The sequence below is a fragment of the Poromitra crassiceps genome (assembly GCF_964638095.1).
Source record: "Poromitra crassiceps genome assembly, chromosome: 18".
Taxonomy (NCBI): Eukaryota; Metazoa; Chordata; class Actinopteri; order Beryciformes; family Melamphaidae; genus Poromitra; species Poromitra crassiceps.
Window position 1 is genome coordinate 29,661,570 of NC_139636.1, and position 18,401 is coordinate 29,679,970.

Consider the following 18,401-nt stretch of genomic DNA (forward strand, 5'->3'; position numbering starts at 1 on the left):
TGTGAGGCATATTGAGGCTCACACAGAAGTGTGACTGAGGCATACTGAGGCTCAGACAGCACTGTGTAACTGTGAGGCATATAGGGCTGTGCGATTTTGCCTAAAACTAAAATTGACGATTTTTTCTCTCAAAACTCGATTTTCGATTTCGATTTCGATTTTTATACTATTATACTTCTCTAAACATTTGTTGCCCTGCAGAGCTCTTTTTCCCCCTTTTTTCCATAATTGACAATTTACGCTTTTACTCTGAAGGTAGAACAACTCAACTTCCTGTTTTAGCTTGCCGCTGCTATGCTTAACTTTTTGGCTGTTGCTTGCTAACTTGACACTGGTGGATTTGCGTGTTCCTCCGTGAGATAATTATATTAGTGTCTAAGCGACCACCCGTGCTCGGAGTTATATCTGTACTAGAATAACACAAAGTCACAACAGGAATGCGTGGAACTGCGATAGCAGTTAGGGGGAAATTCAGACACACAGGGACAGGTGAGTCAGCTGAGGCTGATAACTTACAGCCATGAATACAGCCAATCTATCAGTACTCGGTAGCCTCACGTGTTGTTTTGTTATTATGTGAACTGTAAAGGTAACGTTTCATCGTCCGGTGATAACGTCTGTGTTCGTGTGCGTGCGTGAGTGTGTTGTGGCAATCGTTATCTTGTAGGCTACAGCCCGCAGTGCAACAAGCTGCGCTCAGTGCTCACTCTGTGCTTTTTGGTCGGAGGTGTTGAAATAAGTCCATTGCGCTGCTGTCTTTAGCCAGTATCACAGCCTCTAGAGAGACTTTACAGCAGGGAGAATGGACAAGTAGCAGCATGCAAACATGAGAGAGAGCCGCCCCGCGTAACGTACGTACCCTAGTTAAAGTGAAAATTAAAAAAAAAAAAAAAAAAAAATTAAAAAAAAAAAAAAAAAAAAAAAAAACGATTTTACGATTTTCATTTTTTTAACATCGTCCTAACTAATTAATTCGATTACGATTCAAAATCGATTAATCGCACAGCCCTAGAGGCATATTGAGGCTCAGACAGAAGTGTGACTGTGAGGCATATTGAGGCTCAGACAGAAGTGTGACTGTGAGGCATATTGAGGCTCACACAGAAGTGTGACTGAGGCATACTGAGGCTCAGACAGCACTGTGTTCAGTTGAATTCTCACAATCACTTTGATTGCAGCTGAAGTGTGTAGCAACACGGTGAGCATAGCAAGTCTAATAGCACGTACAGATATCCTCGTGAATCAGCAGTCTCTGTTCCTTTCACACTATGCAACTGTCTGTCTTGTAATCTTGTCTTTGAGTCGTTGTGGTTTTCACACTATATGACTGAGCTGAGACATTACAAGATATTTCACCAGCACAATCCCCGACAAGTCCGCAAACGCAGTCTCACAATTTTGGACAAAACTGATGTTTTGCTGAAATGGTCTTTCTACTGCAGTGACCTTCACTACTTTCTCCATGAGAGCCACACTAGCCGGTCAAAGTCAAGAGGAGAGCCACTTTTACCGCAAAACCACACAGTAAGCGTTTGATTTAGTTTTTAGTTTATTCAATGATAAAACCAATGATGTTGGCGGAAGCAAACATCGGCGCCTCGGACCGGTTCACGCTTCTCGCGTCGTCCCTTAAAAAGTGATAATGGACACTTCGTCGTGTGTTAACCCTTACTTGATTGTTGCAGCTTGCCCTCGTTAACCAGGAAATGCCAGCTGCAACAATACGCCCTGTCATTCACACCTCTCTCTCATAACGGGACAAGCCCTGTCTTTTATTGTCACACGAACACTACAACACATGCATGCGGCCACAACACACTCATGCTGACGGTGGCCGGTGAAAAGTGTCCTCTGCATTTAACCCATCCAGGCATGTCCTTTCCTCCGAGGGGCAGGCCAGGAGCAGTGGTCGCTTTCTCGTACAGCGCCCGGGGACAAACGTTGTCGTCACTGGTCGGATGACGATGACGATCTGATCTTCTGCATGTTTTTAGTGGGGGGGGGTTATATACGGAGGAACCCCCTGGGGGAGCACGGGGAGAACATGCAAACTCCACACAGAGAGAAAGGCCCTTACGACGAGATACCCCACCTGGGCAGTGGGCACTGAAGATATGGGGGGGGGGACACAACCACAGCGCTCACAGTGTCCCAGGCGAGAATCGAACTCAGGACCTTCTGACTGTGAGGCGACAGCTCTACCACTGAGCCACCTGAAACACTGTCTGTTTCTGCGTCCCTGCCACTGACCCAATCCCTCCACAAGGCATTGGCTTGTTTGCAGTGTTGCCAGATACCGGTATATGGTGAGTTTCAACCCCCATTTGGTGCTCCCAAGGGCCACAAACCTGGCAACCATGCAGTTTGTTTGACACCGCAGTGAGGGAATGGTTTTGACAGTGATTGTATTATTTATATCAGCTCGCGAGCCGCCAATTAAAGTGTCTAGAGCCGCGAGCCACGCATCCAGGATCTAGGTTCTACTGGAATGCAGACTGCTGCTTTATACCCCTACTTTACAGCGGGGAACTGACTGTCATTGTGAGCATTGGGAAAAACTCAAGTAATTAAATAAATTACAACTAATTCAATTACAACCCCAGGCAAGTCACATTAAGGTGAATGCCAATCAGCAATACTTTTGAAAATAATTCTAATTTAATTTGATTATAATAATGAGACCAATCCACAACTTGATGAACAAAGAATGAATGAAAAGTAATTCAAATCTATTGTCTGAATTATTATCATTACTAGTGCAGTGCCCGTTCCCCCCATGCACCACCCCGTGGGCGCGCCGCACCCCCATACTGTACTCCGTTGGGTCCCCCCTAAGCGCACCCCCCAAGTTTGAAGTCGATCCGACAAACGGTTCTGCCGAGTTTTAAGTTGATTATTATACTGACTATAGCGATCAGTTAGTCCAAGTTTTCTACCACCTCCACTCAAAATAAAATGTGCACAATGTGACTTTCAAACAGTTTCACAGGACAAACACAAAGACCTGAGTGTGCAGTGCATGTATGTGTATTTGTGTCCCCTTACCTTGTTCTCACACTTGCGTAGCAGTTTCTTTTTGCCCAAGTCGTAGATTCTTAGTAGTTTACCGATGCCCACCAGGATACGTCCCTGGAATGGAGCAATGGCCAAGGGAACGTCCTCCACTGGCGTCTGCCAATCAAAACACAAATAAGCAATTAAGGGAACGTCCTCCACTGTCGTCTGCCAATCAAAACAAAGAATCAATTAAGGGAACGTCCTCCACTGGCATCTGCCAATCAAAACAAATAATCAATTAAGGGAACGTCCTCCACTGGCATCTGCCAATCAAAACAAAGAATCAATTAAGGGAACGTCCTCCACTGGCGCCAATAAAAACATAAAGAATCAATTAAGGGAACGTCCTCCCACTGGTGTAATTTAATTGCTATGATATGGGAATATATTAAAGCTTATTTTCTCCTTGGCTGAGAAATGGATCTGAAGTAGCAGAACTAATGACAACACAGCTTAAAAAACTAAACTAAACATATTAAACTAAATGCAAATTTGAGTCCTTCGTCTTGGGACGTGTTCAAGAACCTCTTTTGCCTTTTGACCTGAGACTTCAGTAGATCTTTAGATCTAGTTGACTCATGAACCTCATGACTACAGAATGACTAGAGAGACACATCACCACATTAAAATGCTCCAGCGTGACAGCGTCTGACACAATTAAAAATAGCGCAGATTAGCAACATTCAATGACGCACACAAAAAGAAGAAGAAAAATAAAGAAAAGGCTTTAGATTTGCCCAAAAGCACACAGGGATTGAAAATGTATTTGATAACCACTACTAGCATATACAGATCCTTTCCAGAAAATTTGAATATCATGGAAAAGTTAGTTTTTTTTCCATAATTCCTTTCAAAAAGTGAAACTTTCATAGATTATAGATTCATTACACACAAAGTGAAATATTTCTAGCCTTTGTTTCATTTTTCATAATTTTGGCCTACAGCTCCAGAAAACCCCCAAAGCAGTATTTAAAGAAATTAGAATAGTGTGAAGAAAATCAGCAGCGATTTTTTTTATCCCGTTTTTATCCCCCATTAGTGCTAATTTTAATTTATTTATCCTGGTTGCTGCTCCAACCTCTGCCGATCTGGGGAGAGCCGAAACTGGCTCCGTGCTTCCTGAGACATGGGCAGTAGCCAGCCGCTTCTTTTCACCTGACAGGGGGAAGTTACTTCTCAGTTATGACTGACTTCAGCCTCAGTCCACTCCCTCTGAATCTCCGCCAAATTTTGGAATCGTCCTTGCTTGACAATCCGCTGAAGCCCACGGTCATCCATGGTATTTCCATGATATTCAAATTTTTTGGGAAGGATCTGTACATCTGGTTCTCCATCAAAGTGTTCCGTCCAGCTCAAAGGCTTTGACAACTGCTACAGCTCTATAAGTACATCTAGTTTTACAGTAGTTCACATTGTCACTTTGTCTGGTTTATTTCTCCTATCATGATCTTATGCATTCTTTCAGATCTCACTGTGGTGCAAAACACAAATTGGTTTTCTAAAGTTGACGATCAAATCTTGACTCAATCAACTTTTTCTTGAACCACCAAAATATAATCACTTTATCCTTATGTCCTAGTGGACGTTCATGCCAAATTTGAAGAAATTCCCTAAAGGCGTTCCTGAGAAGATATTGCGCGACAGACAGACAACGCGAAAACATAATGCCTCCGGGCCACAGCTGTTGCCGGCGGATACATAACAAACAACTCAGACAAGTGGGGGGAAAAATGCTTTGACCACAATCTCTACACTAAGTTTCCACTGTTCCTGCTGCCCATGTGGGCTGTGGTGTTTTAACTGATATGTGTGTGTGTGTGTGTGTGTGTGTGTCTGAGACAGTGTGTTTGTGGGCTGATACTGGTCTGAGCAAATCTGGGCTCATCAATGTGTCACTGCATCATAGTGTGTGAGTGTGCACCAGAGTCTATCAACTTGAATGCCTGTGTGTGTGTACATCATGCATGTGTAGACCACACAGGCCAGACACACAGACTCTGCTTGAGTGGTAACTTGCCTGCCTGTGTGTGTACTAGGGCTGGGTTTAAAAAATCGATACTGAATCGATATTCATGTGAAGGAACAAGTATCGATACATAAATCCCAGTATCGATCTTTTAAAATCTTTTTTTTTTTTAAATAAACATAGGCTATAATATTATAGGCTGTGTGTGGTAGTTAAAACATAGTTTCAAGTTGACGTTTATTTATGTTTGTAGTTGAAACAAAAACATAAATACTGTAGGCTACATGTGCATTGTGCATGCACCATGAGCCAGATGTACAGACCTCAAATCTGTTTGCACTATAATGTTTGTGAACTGGAAATGTTCATGAGCTGTATTTTATTTTATTTTATTTACAAAGCATTTATACTTAATGAAACACTGTTTACAACATGCTGCTGTTCAATGATTCTGTTGTATAGTGGAAATCTAAATTTGTTTGGCTTCTCACAGAAGACTGTAAAGAAAGAGACAGAAGACTGTAAAGAAAGATAAGATGTTGAATGACTATGTTGGTCATGTTTAAATAAAAAAGAATTACATGATGTAACCGCTTGCTTTATGGTCAATTCTTAATGTAAATATTAATATTTTTGAATAATGCACCAGCTTAGAGGGTTCCTTGTACAATTTAGCACCATTAGTTATTTGAGAATCTCTTCCATTATCAAAGCAAAACTGGTATTGTAACTAAAATATTGATATCGAATCGTATCGACTTGGGGACCTTGTGTATCGGAATCGTATCGTATCGGGAAGTCAGTGGCGATACCCAGCCCTAGAGTGTACATCATGTATGTGTAGACCACACAGGCCAGACAGACAGACTCTGGTTGAGCGGTTGGGAAATTCCTCTAATGTGAACAGTGGTGGCTGACATGATCCATCGTGGACTCGAACACTGATGACTCACTTCCCATGTTAGTCCCCCATCAGGTAACGGAGGCATGCGGGCTGATTCACCAGATGGCCTCCGCCCTGCCTGAGCTCATTTTCTGGGGGAATTACCCAGGGAGCAGCACTCAGTTGGCACTGGGGGGTGCAAACAGTTGTGTTTTCAGTCATACTAAACTTTAGGACTGCCCTGGCATGGTGCCTGGAGTCCAGCTGGTCTCTACCAAACCATGACCTGATAATAACACGCATTTGAACAGAGGAATGCACTTACACTGGATAAATAACACCCTTTGCCCAAAATGAATTGTTCGCATGGCATCATCTCAACAAAAGCGTATGACAAGTCAAAATGTCTGCTGGTCACTTTAAATTTGTTGATTGGTCATGCTTTATTAACAAAGAACTGCATTTGTCGTTATCTATGGAGCGAAATACCCACAGCAAAAAAAACTCTGAAACTGAAATCCTGCCTGCATTGACATTCGCACTGAAATAAGTGGCCCCTTCTCATCAGTCAGGTGTCAATCACAACCCACCTTGTGCATGAACTCCAGCTTGTCCCCGCCTCCTGCTAGCCGATAGGTGTAAATGAAGCCGCCTCCCACCGATCTGGGATTGAGAATCATGTCTCTGGCCACGCCCACGAGAACAAACCAATCATCACCTGCGCTGGTGAAACGACACACGGCCACACTAGGAGGAGGAAGATGAGACCGAGCAAGAGAAAGGGAACAACATTCAGAGGCATAAGATTATAGAGTTCAACACACAGCAAGCAGGAAGTTTAAAATGAAACTGCAGTCACTGTAGTCTTTGGAAGCAGAGTAAAAATGGCATATCCGTGTGTATAACACACATTAACCAGAGAGAATATGGCGACCGCATATCTGCCCTCCGTTTGCATAATGTAAATCCCTACACGGAACATAATTTCAACAAGCTGTAGATGGAAAATGAATGGCGGATCAAATCCCTTGGTTGTATGTTGAATGCAGGAGAGGACGTGACTTTAGCCGGCGTTACTTTGGTGCTGTATGTAGTCAGTAGTCACAGTGACCATACCAGGTCATCATAATGGCTTTCCTCCTGCCCTCACCTGAATGCAGCTTCGTTCTGTTCCAGCTGAACTTGGTCCAGTGTGGCACCCTGTATGGGGTTGACCAGTCGTACCAGTGAGGCCCACTGCCCAGCTCCGGCTTTGGGCGCTCCAAAAATGGCTTCGGGCAGATTTTCGTTGAGGAAGGCAGCGGCCATCTCAGCAGCCAGTTCTCTTTCATCTTCTCCTGCAGCCTCCACCATCTCCTACAAGGTTAACAGCAACACAGACCAGAGACGTAGCAGTTAAAGGGATACCTTGGTACTCCAACTAGACTTTTTTTTTTCCAGGTGGTTGATACATTATTGAATGTGAAATATTAAACCAAGCCTATTGCCACCAAGACAGAATGTGGTCTCAAGAGTCTATGGAGGCTATACAGAACTGTTTTGAGTGCATGGACTGGACTGCGTACTGGTACCTGCTCTTTGGGTTACATGGTGAGAACATAAGAGCGACTCACCCTCTACTAGGGATGCACCGATCTACATTTTTTCACTTCCGATCCGATTCCGATACCTGAATTTGGATATCTGCCGATACCAATATTATGCCGATACCAATATTTTTCTTGAATATACAGTATAGGCAAAGATTTGGCCAATTAAAGATTTTTTTTTAAATATACCTTGCAAAAAGCAGACAAAATTAAGAAAATATACAAGGCAAAGAAGGATACTATTATACATGGGCAAATTACGGCCCCCTGTGCGGCCCGCGCTGGAATTGCACACAGAAAAATCCCCCTCGATTCCGATCCGTGAATTTGTGTCAATATCGGCACCCGATACCGATATTGGATCGGACCCATCCCTACCCTCTACATAACAGATTGTGCGACTTTCTGTGTGGACACATTTGGCAATTTTACCAAAACCAAACTGTCCATAACTAAGAATCCCTCCACAAAATAGCAGGGCTTGGGGACAGACAACAGGGCAAGCTAAACCAGTTTTCCAGATGTGAACAGATGTGACACACAGAGCACCGGTCAGCTCTCCTCCCATCAGCTCAGCAGGCTGGACACATGGGATACCAACCACCCACCCCACAAAAACATGAACAAGAGAGGCTTGTATGCAGAACCTTCGGCATCATTAAAAATGTGGACCGTTCACTGCAGACCACCTCTGTGAAGCAACTGATGTTGATGCTCAACCTCTGTGGTCTATGCATGCTCTGACTTAATAGGGCTGTCAAAATTGGCCCACATTTATATTCAAATATTCCCTCTAAAGAAAGCATATTCATTCGAATATTAAAAATATAAATCCTTCTTCTTATCTTATTAACCACTAGCCAATCTGCTGCCCCAAAACACATATCACCACCCATAGACTTCCTGGTCACGCTCCAAAGAGATTTGAGCTTTGTTAAGAGGGTCAGATATGCAATTATTATTTCCATGATACCTTCGATGAATGTGTGTTGCTCTTCATACCTCGGCCATCTGCTGCTTCCTCTGAGCTTTCGTTGCCTCGGTGTAGGCGTTGTGATCGCTCTCTATCAAGACCAGGTTGTTGGTCTCCGGGTGGATGACAAACTTCCTGGGGGTGTACTGTAGAGGGAAGGCCACCTGGTTGAAGACTGCACCCAACTTCTCCAACGCTAAGATCCTACAAGACGGCAGGGAGAAGAAGAGATGAGGAACAAAGAGAAAGTAGTAAGGAAAGGATGGCAGCAAATCCATTTCCGATTGAGGGGACCTGGGCCGCAGAGCCATAGAGATAGAAGAGTTGCATCATCTATCTCCATTCACTCCAATAGACTTTTTTTTTTTTTTAATCTTGCAATAGTTCCCGGAATGGCTGCATACAGACACTAAGACAAATTCCTCGTATGTAATTTGCATATTGTGGCAATAAAAAGTGATTCTGAAGTTAAGTTCTGGATTAAGTTCTTTTTTTTGTTCAAAGTTTTTTTTATTCGTTTTCTGTATATCATACAAAATACAGATTTAAATACACTTGACACTTTTAAACAAAAACCCATCCCACGAGCACCCCTAGCCTGTTACACCACATACATCATGTCATACATCACAGTATATCAATACACAAAGACACACAGAAGAAAAGAAAAGAAAGAAAAAAAAAAAGAAAAAAACACACAACAACAACAAAAACAGATTAATGAAAATAAATATGAGAGAGGGGGGGGGGTAAGTCTATACATTTGAAATGCTTGAAACGTCCATTTTCTCTACCTGGTCCAGGACTGGCTGCCAGATGGTATAAAAGTCGAGAGCACAACCCCTTGTAGCGTATTGGATTTTTTCTAGGGTTAGATGATACATAAGATCTCTGACCCAGTGATTGAAGTTCTCCCCCAACAATTATTATACAATTGGTTTTAAAACATAGATGATTGCAATTACTGCTAAAAGTTGCAGGTCTGGGGGATGGTTCCGTAATACGGATATACTCACAAGAGAGATGCGTCAGGAGGGATGCACGCGTATGGGAAGCTTAAAAGACGACACCGTACCTAGACCTGAGTTTTATGTGTGTGCAGTCATGTTTCCTATATAGTCATGATGTCGGGGGACTAAATATAGATAAATTGATTTATTCTATTATGCTTACCTCAGTGTGTTGGTAGAGATGGCCACGATGCCTTCTGGGCATTGCTCGGAGGCGAAGCCAGATGCGTACTCCAGAGTCTCATAAGACAGAGGTGTCAGGTGGAAGCGAGACTGGTACGAGTAGCTGAGCCAGGAGCGACTGGACATGGCCAGCACCTGACCGTGAGACAGACAGAGGCAATACTCTTTTTTAGGAAAAACAAGAATGAGGAAATGTAACATTAATCAATTAATTAATTAATTAATACAAGGTGTAAATGCACACAGCATGCCATGCAAAAACAATGTGATTTGATTTCTGGAGATGTCTGGCTCGCATTTCCATGGTCTCAGGTGAGACTCAGCCAGGTATTAGAAAAACATACAGTGGGTGAAAATATGGCGGACCTGTGGGTTCGGGGCGATTCTTACACACACAAACTATATGTGGACTTTGGGTGACATACCGCTTCCTGACCCTGCATCCTGACTCTGAAGAGTTTGACAGGTCGTGACCCCAGATAGCGTGTCCTGGTGTCGGACAGGTCACCGGTCACTGGGTCCAGAACTGTCCTCAGCAGCACACCGTTCTGTGGAAGGAGATTACACACACACACACACACACACACACACACACACACACACACACACACAAACATGAATTCTTCGTAGATCTCTTCCTGGACTTCACAATCTACTACAAGTCAAGGTGGATGTGAGCCAATGTTATGTGTGCTTTTGTTATTGTTTTATGAGGTGTGCCCAAATTACGGTATTATTCATACGTTCCTTCCTGGACTTATATAAGTTAAATATAAGATCAACATCAGCCAACAGTAACATATGGACATGGGCCTGTCTGTCATGTGTGCTTTTATTCTTGGTTTGCTCGATGTGGTGGCCACAGCTATTGTTTCAAACCACCAAATATCAGCTATTGTTTCAATTAAAATGAAACCAAATTCACTCTTCAAGGACAAGAATAAGAAGAATGGAATGGGAGCGATGAATGAGAAGTATGTACCTGCAGCCCTATGTTGAGGTAGAGGAAGTATATACCTGCAGCCCTATGTTGAGGTAGAGGAAGTATATACCTGCAGCCCTATGTTGAGGTAGAGGAAGTATGTACCTGCACCCCTATGTTGAGGTAGAGGAAGTATGTACCTGCATCCCTATGTTGAGTAAGTATATACCTGCAGCCCTATGTTGAGGTAGAGGAAGTATGTACCTGCACCCCTATGTTGAGGTAGAGGAAGTATGTACCCGCAGCCCTATGTTGAGGTAGAGGAAGTATATACCTGCAGCCCTATGTTGAGGTAGAGGAAGTATATACCTGCATCCCTATGTTGAGGTAGAGGAAGTATATACCTGCAGCCCTATGTTGAGGTAGAGGAAGTATGTACCTGCAGCCCTATGTTGAGGTAGAGGAAGTATATACCTGCAGCCCTATGTTGAGGAAGTATATACCTGCAGCCCTATGTTGAGGTAGAGGAAGTATATACCTGCAGCCCTATGTTGAGGAAGAGGAAGTATATACCTGCGGCCCTATGTTGAGGAAGTATATACCTGCAGCCCTATGTTGAGGTAGAGGAAGCCGATGGTGCCCTTCTCTCCCAGCTCGTCCTGCTTCTCCACTCCTCCCATCTCCACTATGCACAGAGACTCTGGCTGGGCTGGCAGGGCCTGCATACTCAGCGGCTGAAGGCAATCCTGAAGAAGGAAAAAGATTCAAAGCGTTTGGTGGTGGGAGGAAACCGGAGCTCCTGGAGAAAACCCACACGAACATGTTATTTTGTTCTTACTAATCGGATTTAAGTGGAATAGGCAAACTTAATTGTGATTCATAAAATCACTTAGTTTGCCTCATTCTGACCCAACTTGTCAGCGGTCCTCCGACAGGGCATCGGACATGGCTGCTATACTGAATTTAGAATGCTGCTGCAAAGGGCCTAGTCTCGTGCATGAGCAGACACGTGCATGTTCAGACACGTGCACGTTCAGACACGTGCATGTTCCGTACCGATGGGTCCAGGGAGATGATGCGCACAGTGTTGTCCACCAGTCCCACTGCCAGGAAGCGTGAGCGCTGTTCACCGGGCGGAACGTTGGCCAGGCTCATACACACCACATCTGCAGACATCTCCTTCCTCTCTGTGTACTCGTTCAGCTGGCCTGACTAGAGAGAGAGAGGGGGAGACAGAGGAGAGGAGAGCCACAATATTACTATGCAGGTTTTCTGTCACCTCTATTCTCTGCAGGGTTCATACTAGGCGTTGGACCAATTTTGGTTAATATCGAATATCGCGTTTTACTTTTGTCATAAATTTCTAAAACTTTTTCGACAGTTTTGCACATTCTGCCCTGCTGCTGCCGACCCTCATTTGTCTGCTTCCTGTACATTCTTGGTACTGTTAAGAGTGTTGTCTTTGTTGCTGCAAAGGGGGAGGTAAAGAAAGGAGTGAACAGCATATCAACCTCTCAGTCCTCTATTCATACTACAATACATAGATACATATGCTGTTCTTGGTGCTTGGTTCATGGTGCAGTCTACGCAGAGGAGGAAGGGGAAGGGTGAGACGCACCGTTGAACATGCTATGCTTGGAGACTGCTGTCTGAAGCTGCAGAATGATTTTGGACTTGGTGGTATGATGTTTGAACACGATCATTAAGGGGCTCTTGCTGGACTGATTTGTAAATCAGGGATTCCCAAACTTAAGAATGCCGGGGCCCATTTTGAAATCTGAAAACTCAACCTTTTAATCACAACTCTGATCAACACACTAAAATATACTAAAATGATGTATTTCCCTCTGTACTACACATATATACATATATATATATTTATACCATGGTCTGGGTGAATACTCGATTCTGATTGGCTGCAAGGTGTCCATTAAAAAGTGATATTGTACAGTGATAATGGACACCTAGCTAAATGGTCTGTTCACCGTTCATATCAATGCGCCATAGTTTCACAGTGTGGTATCAAGAGAGCTGTTTGAGCTCTATACCCCCGTTAAGGGTTAATATGACAATTTTCTAAGTTGAGAAAAAAATTGACTCGGTCAAAGTAAGTATTTAAATCACCCCTGTGTGCTCAGTTTATCAAAAATAACTCTTATTTACAATTTTGATTTTCGTTTCGGAGATTTCCCTCCCCTGACAGAAGCCGGCTCTGAGCCATTATGAGCCACTCTCCGGACAGAGAAAATGGGCATGAACAGCCGAGGAAGAGAGAGAGAGAGAGAGAGAGAGAGAGAGAGAGAGAGAGAGAGAGAGAGAGAGAGAGAGAGAGAGGCAGGGAAGCTTGCACTGTGTGTGTCAACAGCGCTGTGCTGTCCTCCTTTCTCTCTCTCTCCTCTCGCCTCTTCATACGCACATTTTCTCTGTCCCACAGTAAACCCTGGAGAATAATACTCATGTATAGAGTCGTTTCCATGTTGCCAAACACTATTGACAGTTTGAGCCTTCCCGCAGATGGGAAAACAAGCAGTTTTTTTTGGACTCCAACATACTGAAAGCAGATAGTTTTCACTCTGCTCCTGCCTCGCGCCATTTACGTCTTATAAGACCCGCAGACGTTAACGCAATTCCCTGGAATGCGAGTTTAAACGACCCAGTTACATGGCGTTGCATTCTTAGACATTGCCGTTTTATTTTGTATGTTGTTACATAGGCTACAATTGGCCAAATTATTAGTTAGCTTGATTCTAGAATTGTGCCAGGTGTAGAAACTAAGCAGCCATTTTATCCCATGATAGCCTAATCTCGAGGGGACTATTTTGTCTCGCCGGTTCTCAACTCATATTCAAGGTTATGAAAACTAGATTTTGATTGCAAAATGCATGGAAATATAAATGAATGGTCTTGTTTTGTTTCTTTGGCAAGTGACCATGGTATAAGCAGGTTAATGCACTTCGAGGTGTCCATTATCACTTTTTAAGGGACTTCGCGGAGGCAAACCATCCTCGGCTTCGCCTCGGACGGTTCACGCCTCCACGTCGTCCCTTAAAAAGTGATAATGGACACCTCGTCGTGCATTAACCCTTACATATACCGTATAAAGTATAAAGTTTTTTTTAGCGCTTAACATACGTATAAGGGACTGCTTACCAAGCAGTGAGGAGAAAGTCACAAAAGGGGCTACTTGATCTCCAAATAAACACACACGCAGGTCTACTTTCTTTCTTACCGGGTCCATTTCAAAGTAGACCAGCTCCCCTCCAGTGAGGGCGATCACCACCTGCCGCTGGTTCACAGCACAGCGGACGATGGTCTTTTTGCCGGGCGTCTTCCACTCATTCACACGCTTGTCCGCCCGGATGTGGCGGATACCATCTGGATACACCTGCACAGAGAAGAAGAAGAACAGGAGGATGAAGCCTGCATTCATGAGACAGGACCAAATATGGAGTTCTGCTTGCCTTGCAAGCTGCAACATTGCTCACAAAGACGACGCCTCCTCTGGTGAGAGCTGTCACTGCGGGTGCTTGAAGTACTCGCACATGCTGTGGGACCGTTTAGTAGGGTGGGCAGCCCTCTTGTTCGTTGCCACAATAAATTGTCACTTATTCTGGCAACTTTTGTCATGGAAATACCAGCGCATAACTGAGCAACTACTGAAGGAAAATAAAGAAAATCTAAGGGACAATGTTTTGCTACAAGACTTTACAGAGGCTTATGTTTCTTGCTCAAACCAAAAAACCATCTCAACACTTTACAGAGGCCGACAACTAACAAAGGCTGATTCATTGTACCTAAAAAAACAAAATGGGAAAGGGAAGGAAACCTAGTTATAACTGAAGAAGAATGGGAGAATGTATGTGAGCTACAGTGGAGGACTTCAAGTTCAGCTTCATGGAGAGAATTTAGCTGGAAGAGCCTTATTAACACATTCACTGCCAGCCGTTTTTTTTTACTGTAGGTAGCTTCTGCCAGAGGGTTTTTTTGAGGATTCTGGCTCATTTTACAAGAGCCGAGGATTATTTTCTGCTTGGACTTTGTGAACACAAAGTTCACAAAAGTACTAATAGAATGTGTGCTTTCTCTGTCTAAAAGAGTTAGTTTGTAGAGTTAGTAGTTATGTAGATATTAGCCGTTGAGTACAGCATGGTTTCAGCGTCTGAGACTGAAAGCTGAGATAATCGCAGTTTTGTGAAATTCAATCAAACAGGCAGAACAGTCACTTTAACCATTTATTTTTGGCATCAGTGAGAGATCAGACATCTAAACAATATAGTTCTGAACGCCCTCTCCTTCAAACTCCTCCCTCCGTGGGCGTGTCTGGTGGCTTTCAGCAGCGTTTGTCACAAGCGAGTTTCTACTGCCTGTCTGAGCAGTGAGCAGCCTCCCTCCCTGGCGGCCCCCTCGTCGGCAAGTCTGGATGGGGCTCACTCGTTTCTTGGGTTTGAGAGCTTTGATGAAGCTTTGTGCGATTCTAGGCTTCATGCTGCGTGTTTCAAAGTGTGTTTCAAAGTGTGTTTTCCACCCAGTCTATTTTTGGAACCCCCCACCGTTGTGCGCCCGTGTGCACCAGCATGAAAGCGTTTTCGCCTACAGTATGAGAATGAGGCTCGTTCGTTTCTGGCTTTTCGGTTGAGCTCAGCTGGAATGAAGCTGTGTGCGATTCTGCGCTTTCTGCTGGTGTTTCAAAGTGTGTTTCACCCATAATCTATTATGCAAATTTGCAATCCCCCACCGCCAGCTCCCAGCGCGATAATGCGCGAAAGCAAAAGCGTTTTCGCCAATCCATTTTACAGTATGAGAGAATGGTTTCCTCGCGCGTTCCCCTGCAGTTTTGGCTCTGCTTTTTCTAGTCTGGAGAGCACTGTCGCCACTTAGTGGGTCGGTGGAATGGGTTGTACACGTTCGGTGGCTCTAATATTTTTTATAGGAGACGTGGGGGGCGTTGATCCACGTCCCACCGTCAATTTTTTTTTTTTTTTTTTTTTGACGACTCAACTCGTCATTGGCAGTCAACCGTTGGATTTTTTTTGACGACTCAACTCGTCATTGGCAGTGAACGTGTTAAGTTCTTCGTTATCACCAGCACAAATGATACATTATACCAAATCTTCAAACTGCTGGAGACAGTGTGGAGACAGTGTGGAGACAGTGTGGGGCATCAGAAGCAAACCATGTGAATGTGTGTTAGTCTTGCCCGTTATTACTCCATTTCTGGGAGGAGGTTCATAAAGCTGTGGAAAAAGTATTCCATGCAGACATTCCATTTCATCTGGAAACCATGTATTTGGGTGCCCTGCCATTAGAACATGTGTCCTTTATTATTTATTTAGGATTTTGAGTGCAGCTGGCAGGAAAGCCATGAGTGGCTAAAACCAGACATACTGACAGTTGACGATTGGATTGACATCATTTATGAAATATATCAGATGTAGAGAATTACTTTTTCAATTAGACTGCAACAGGACACGTTTTTGAAAAGATGGGAAAGATGGATACTGTATATTATATCTATACCACCATCATGTATCATCTGTATAGCCCGACCGATATATCGGTTCGCCGATATTATCGGCCGATCACCGATATATCGTATCGGCCGATATTTTGGCCGATATTGTCTAATTAGCTGTTTTTGTTTGTTGTCCGTTTGTTTTCTTACCCCCTTTATGCAAAGGGGGTTGGGTAACACGAAGGTACACCTTAACACTCGGGTTCTAGTTCGTTTTATAGTTTTTTCCCCTGCGTTTTCACTCACATTGGGTATTTTTATTCAATTTAGTGGTCCGTATCTGCTTCTGTATATCTGCATATCATACAGTATGATATACAATATTGCAACATCATTACCTGATGGTACAATTGTATGTTACAGAAGATTGTGTGTGTGTACTATGCATGTAACTACATGACGTGTATGGACCTGGGTATACGACAATAAAAACAGAATTTAAAAAAAGAAGGAAATACCACCACATTTCTGCTTTGCTGGACAGTGAGTATGGGCTGTCTAGAGGCCAGGGTCACAGGTTTGAGCTAGACCAATATGCCCAAACTATGAATAGTAGCTTGTGGAGCCATCAGGGTGCCACAGTGTCTTCGACAGATTTAGATATCCTCTACTCTTGGTCAAAATAACTGTCAAAGCGGAAACAGAAACTAAAGTCATGCTCCATCATTTATTTACTACCACTGCTCATATTTGGCCTGTGCTTGTGGTTAGGACTCGGAAAATGATCTATGTGTAAACTAAACCCAGACAGAAACAAAGAAGTGAAGTGGTCCACACCCAGTACCCACTTCTAGTTGGAACCATTGACTGTATAAAATATGGATGACGCCGGGTCAATATTCTTTATGTAGAAGTAAAGCCAAAATATCTCGTTTCAGCGAGCTACCGTCTTGCTTGTTTGACATCATTTGGAAGTGGACTCTGCACGTCGAGTCCGCCCTGCTGCTACACCTCCACCCTGCGGGGAAACAGTAGGCTAAGCCCAGCACAGGCAAATACAGAGAGGCACAGGAAATCATTCCTGCCTGTGGCCATTGGTCTATTTAATGCCTCTCTTAAAAGAGCACCTCGGAGACGCTCAGTCTCCCTGAGACTGAGCCAGCCGATAGGTTAACTGTGCCTGGCTGAGCCACGTGTAACGTATAGGGCAAGCCGACTTAATTTTTTTTGTCCAGGGTGCAATAATTATAATTGGCACGAAATGTATACTTATGCCTACCCCACACTACAGGATTTTCAAATCCTTGAAGATTATAAAAATCTTGAGAGCCCACACACTACAGGACAGAGAGAGCCGATTTTTTAACATTTCAATCTTGGGACACACACACAATCGCGTCTGTTCAAACGCAACCCCACACACTAGAAGATTATGCCGAAGATTCACCTTGGAAGCAGGGCTCGACGTTAACTTTTAAAATGCCTATTCAGTGTGCGCACCGGGTGTAGTAGTAGTAATAATGATAATAATAATAATAATAATACATTTGTGTCATTTCGTTTTCTAAACAAATCTTATTTTTTGTTTTTATAATGCATTTGCACTGAAAGGATTTGTTTAACTAATATTTGCGCGGACAGCCGCGTCCATTCGGGGTGTAGGCCTAATGTGCACGGCCAGGCGAAAACCGTCTGCACAGGTGCCTTGTGGAGGGGGGCGTCTGCTGATTTGACTCACTTTTCCGTGCTTGCAGTATAGCATTAGTTTTCCGTCCCGTTCAAAGACGCACGGGTATTTCACCTCGATGACAATTTCCTCGTTCTTTGTTTCTGTGCGGGGCTGCGGGCGGACGCGGACCAGATTATTTTGCGAAAAACTGTAATGGAAACGCAGCTACTACTGGCTCTCTGCTCAAGATGCAATCGCCTGTCGGGTTGTAAATATCTAACATGTTAGATATGCCCGATTCACAATCGGGAAGAAGCAGTCTTCCCGATTGTGAATCTTTGAACCCCACACACTACAGGATCATTTGGGAAGATTATCTGCCCGACGCACCTCAAATCGGGAGCACCCCCGAGAAAATCGGGAGGGGGGAATCTTGGCCATAATCTTGCAAATTATCCTGTAGTGTGGGGTAGGCATTACTCTATGTATTTTGCTTCTTAAGACATATTCTACTTATTTTTGCTTCTATCGCATTTACTACTGTTATTCTATGCTATGTTGTGTTCCTATTCTGCTTATTTTGCTTAATATCGCATTTACTACTGTTTATTTTATTTTATGCTATGTGTGTTCTGTGAGCGAGCTACTGTAACTTGTCCCAATTTCCCCCCGGGGATCATTAAAGTCTTTCTGATTC

The 18,401-nt window shown here is 43.7% G+C and overlaps 1 protein-coding gene across 1 annotated transcript in view; it reads right to left on the reverse strand.

The window, feature by feature from the left end:
* Nucleotides 1-18,401, reverse strand: part of sf3b3 (splicing factor 3b, subunit 3) — a 43,464-nt gene that overhangs the window by 7,143 nt on the left and 17,920 nt on the right. Inside the window, exons 14-22 of the mRNA XM_083655143.1 lie at nt 13,813-13,968; nt 11,640-11,795; nt 11,186-11,329; nt 10,087-10,209; nt 9,642-9,796; nt 8,498-8,672; nt 7,057-7,262; nt 6,497-6,653; nt 3,046-3,171 (exon numbers count right to left, since the gene is read on the reverse strand). Coding sequence (XP_083511269.1) covers nt 3,046-3,171; nt 6,497-6,653; nt 7,057-7,262; nt 8,498-8,672; nt 9,642-9,796; nt 10,087-10,209; nt 11,186-11,329; nt 11,640-11,795; nt 13,813-13,968 — 1,398 coding nt within the window. The remainder of the gene's footprint in view (nt 1-3,045; nt 3,172-6,496; nt 6,654-7,056; nt 7,263-8,497; nt 8,673-9,641; nt 9,797-10,086; nt 10,210-11,185; nt 11,330-11,639; nt 11,796-13,812; nt 13,969-18,401) is intronic.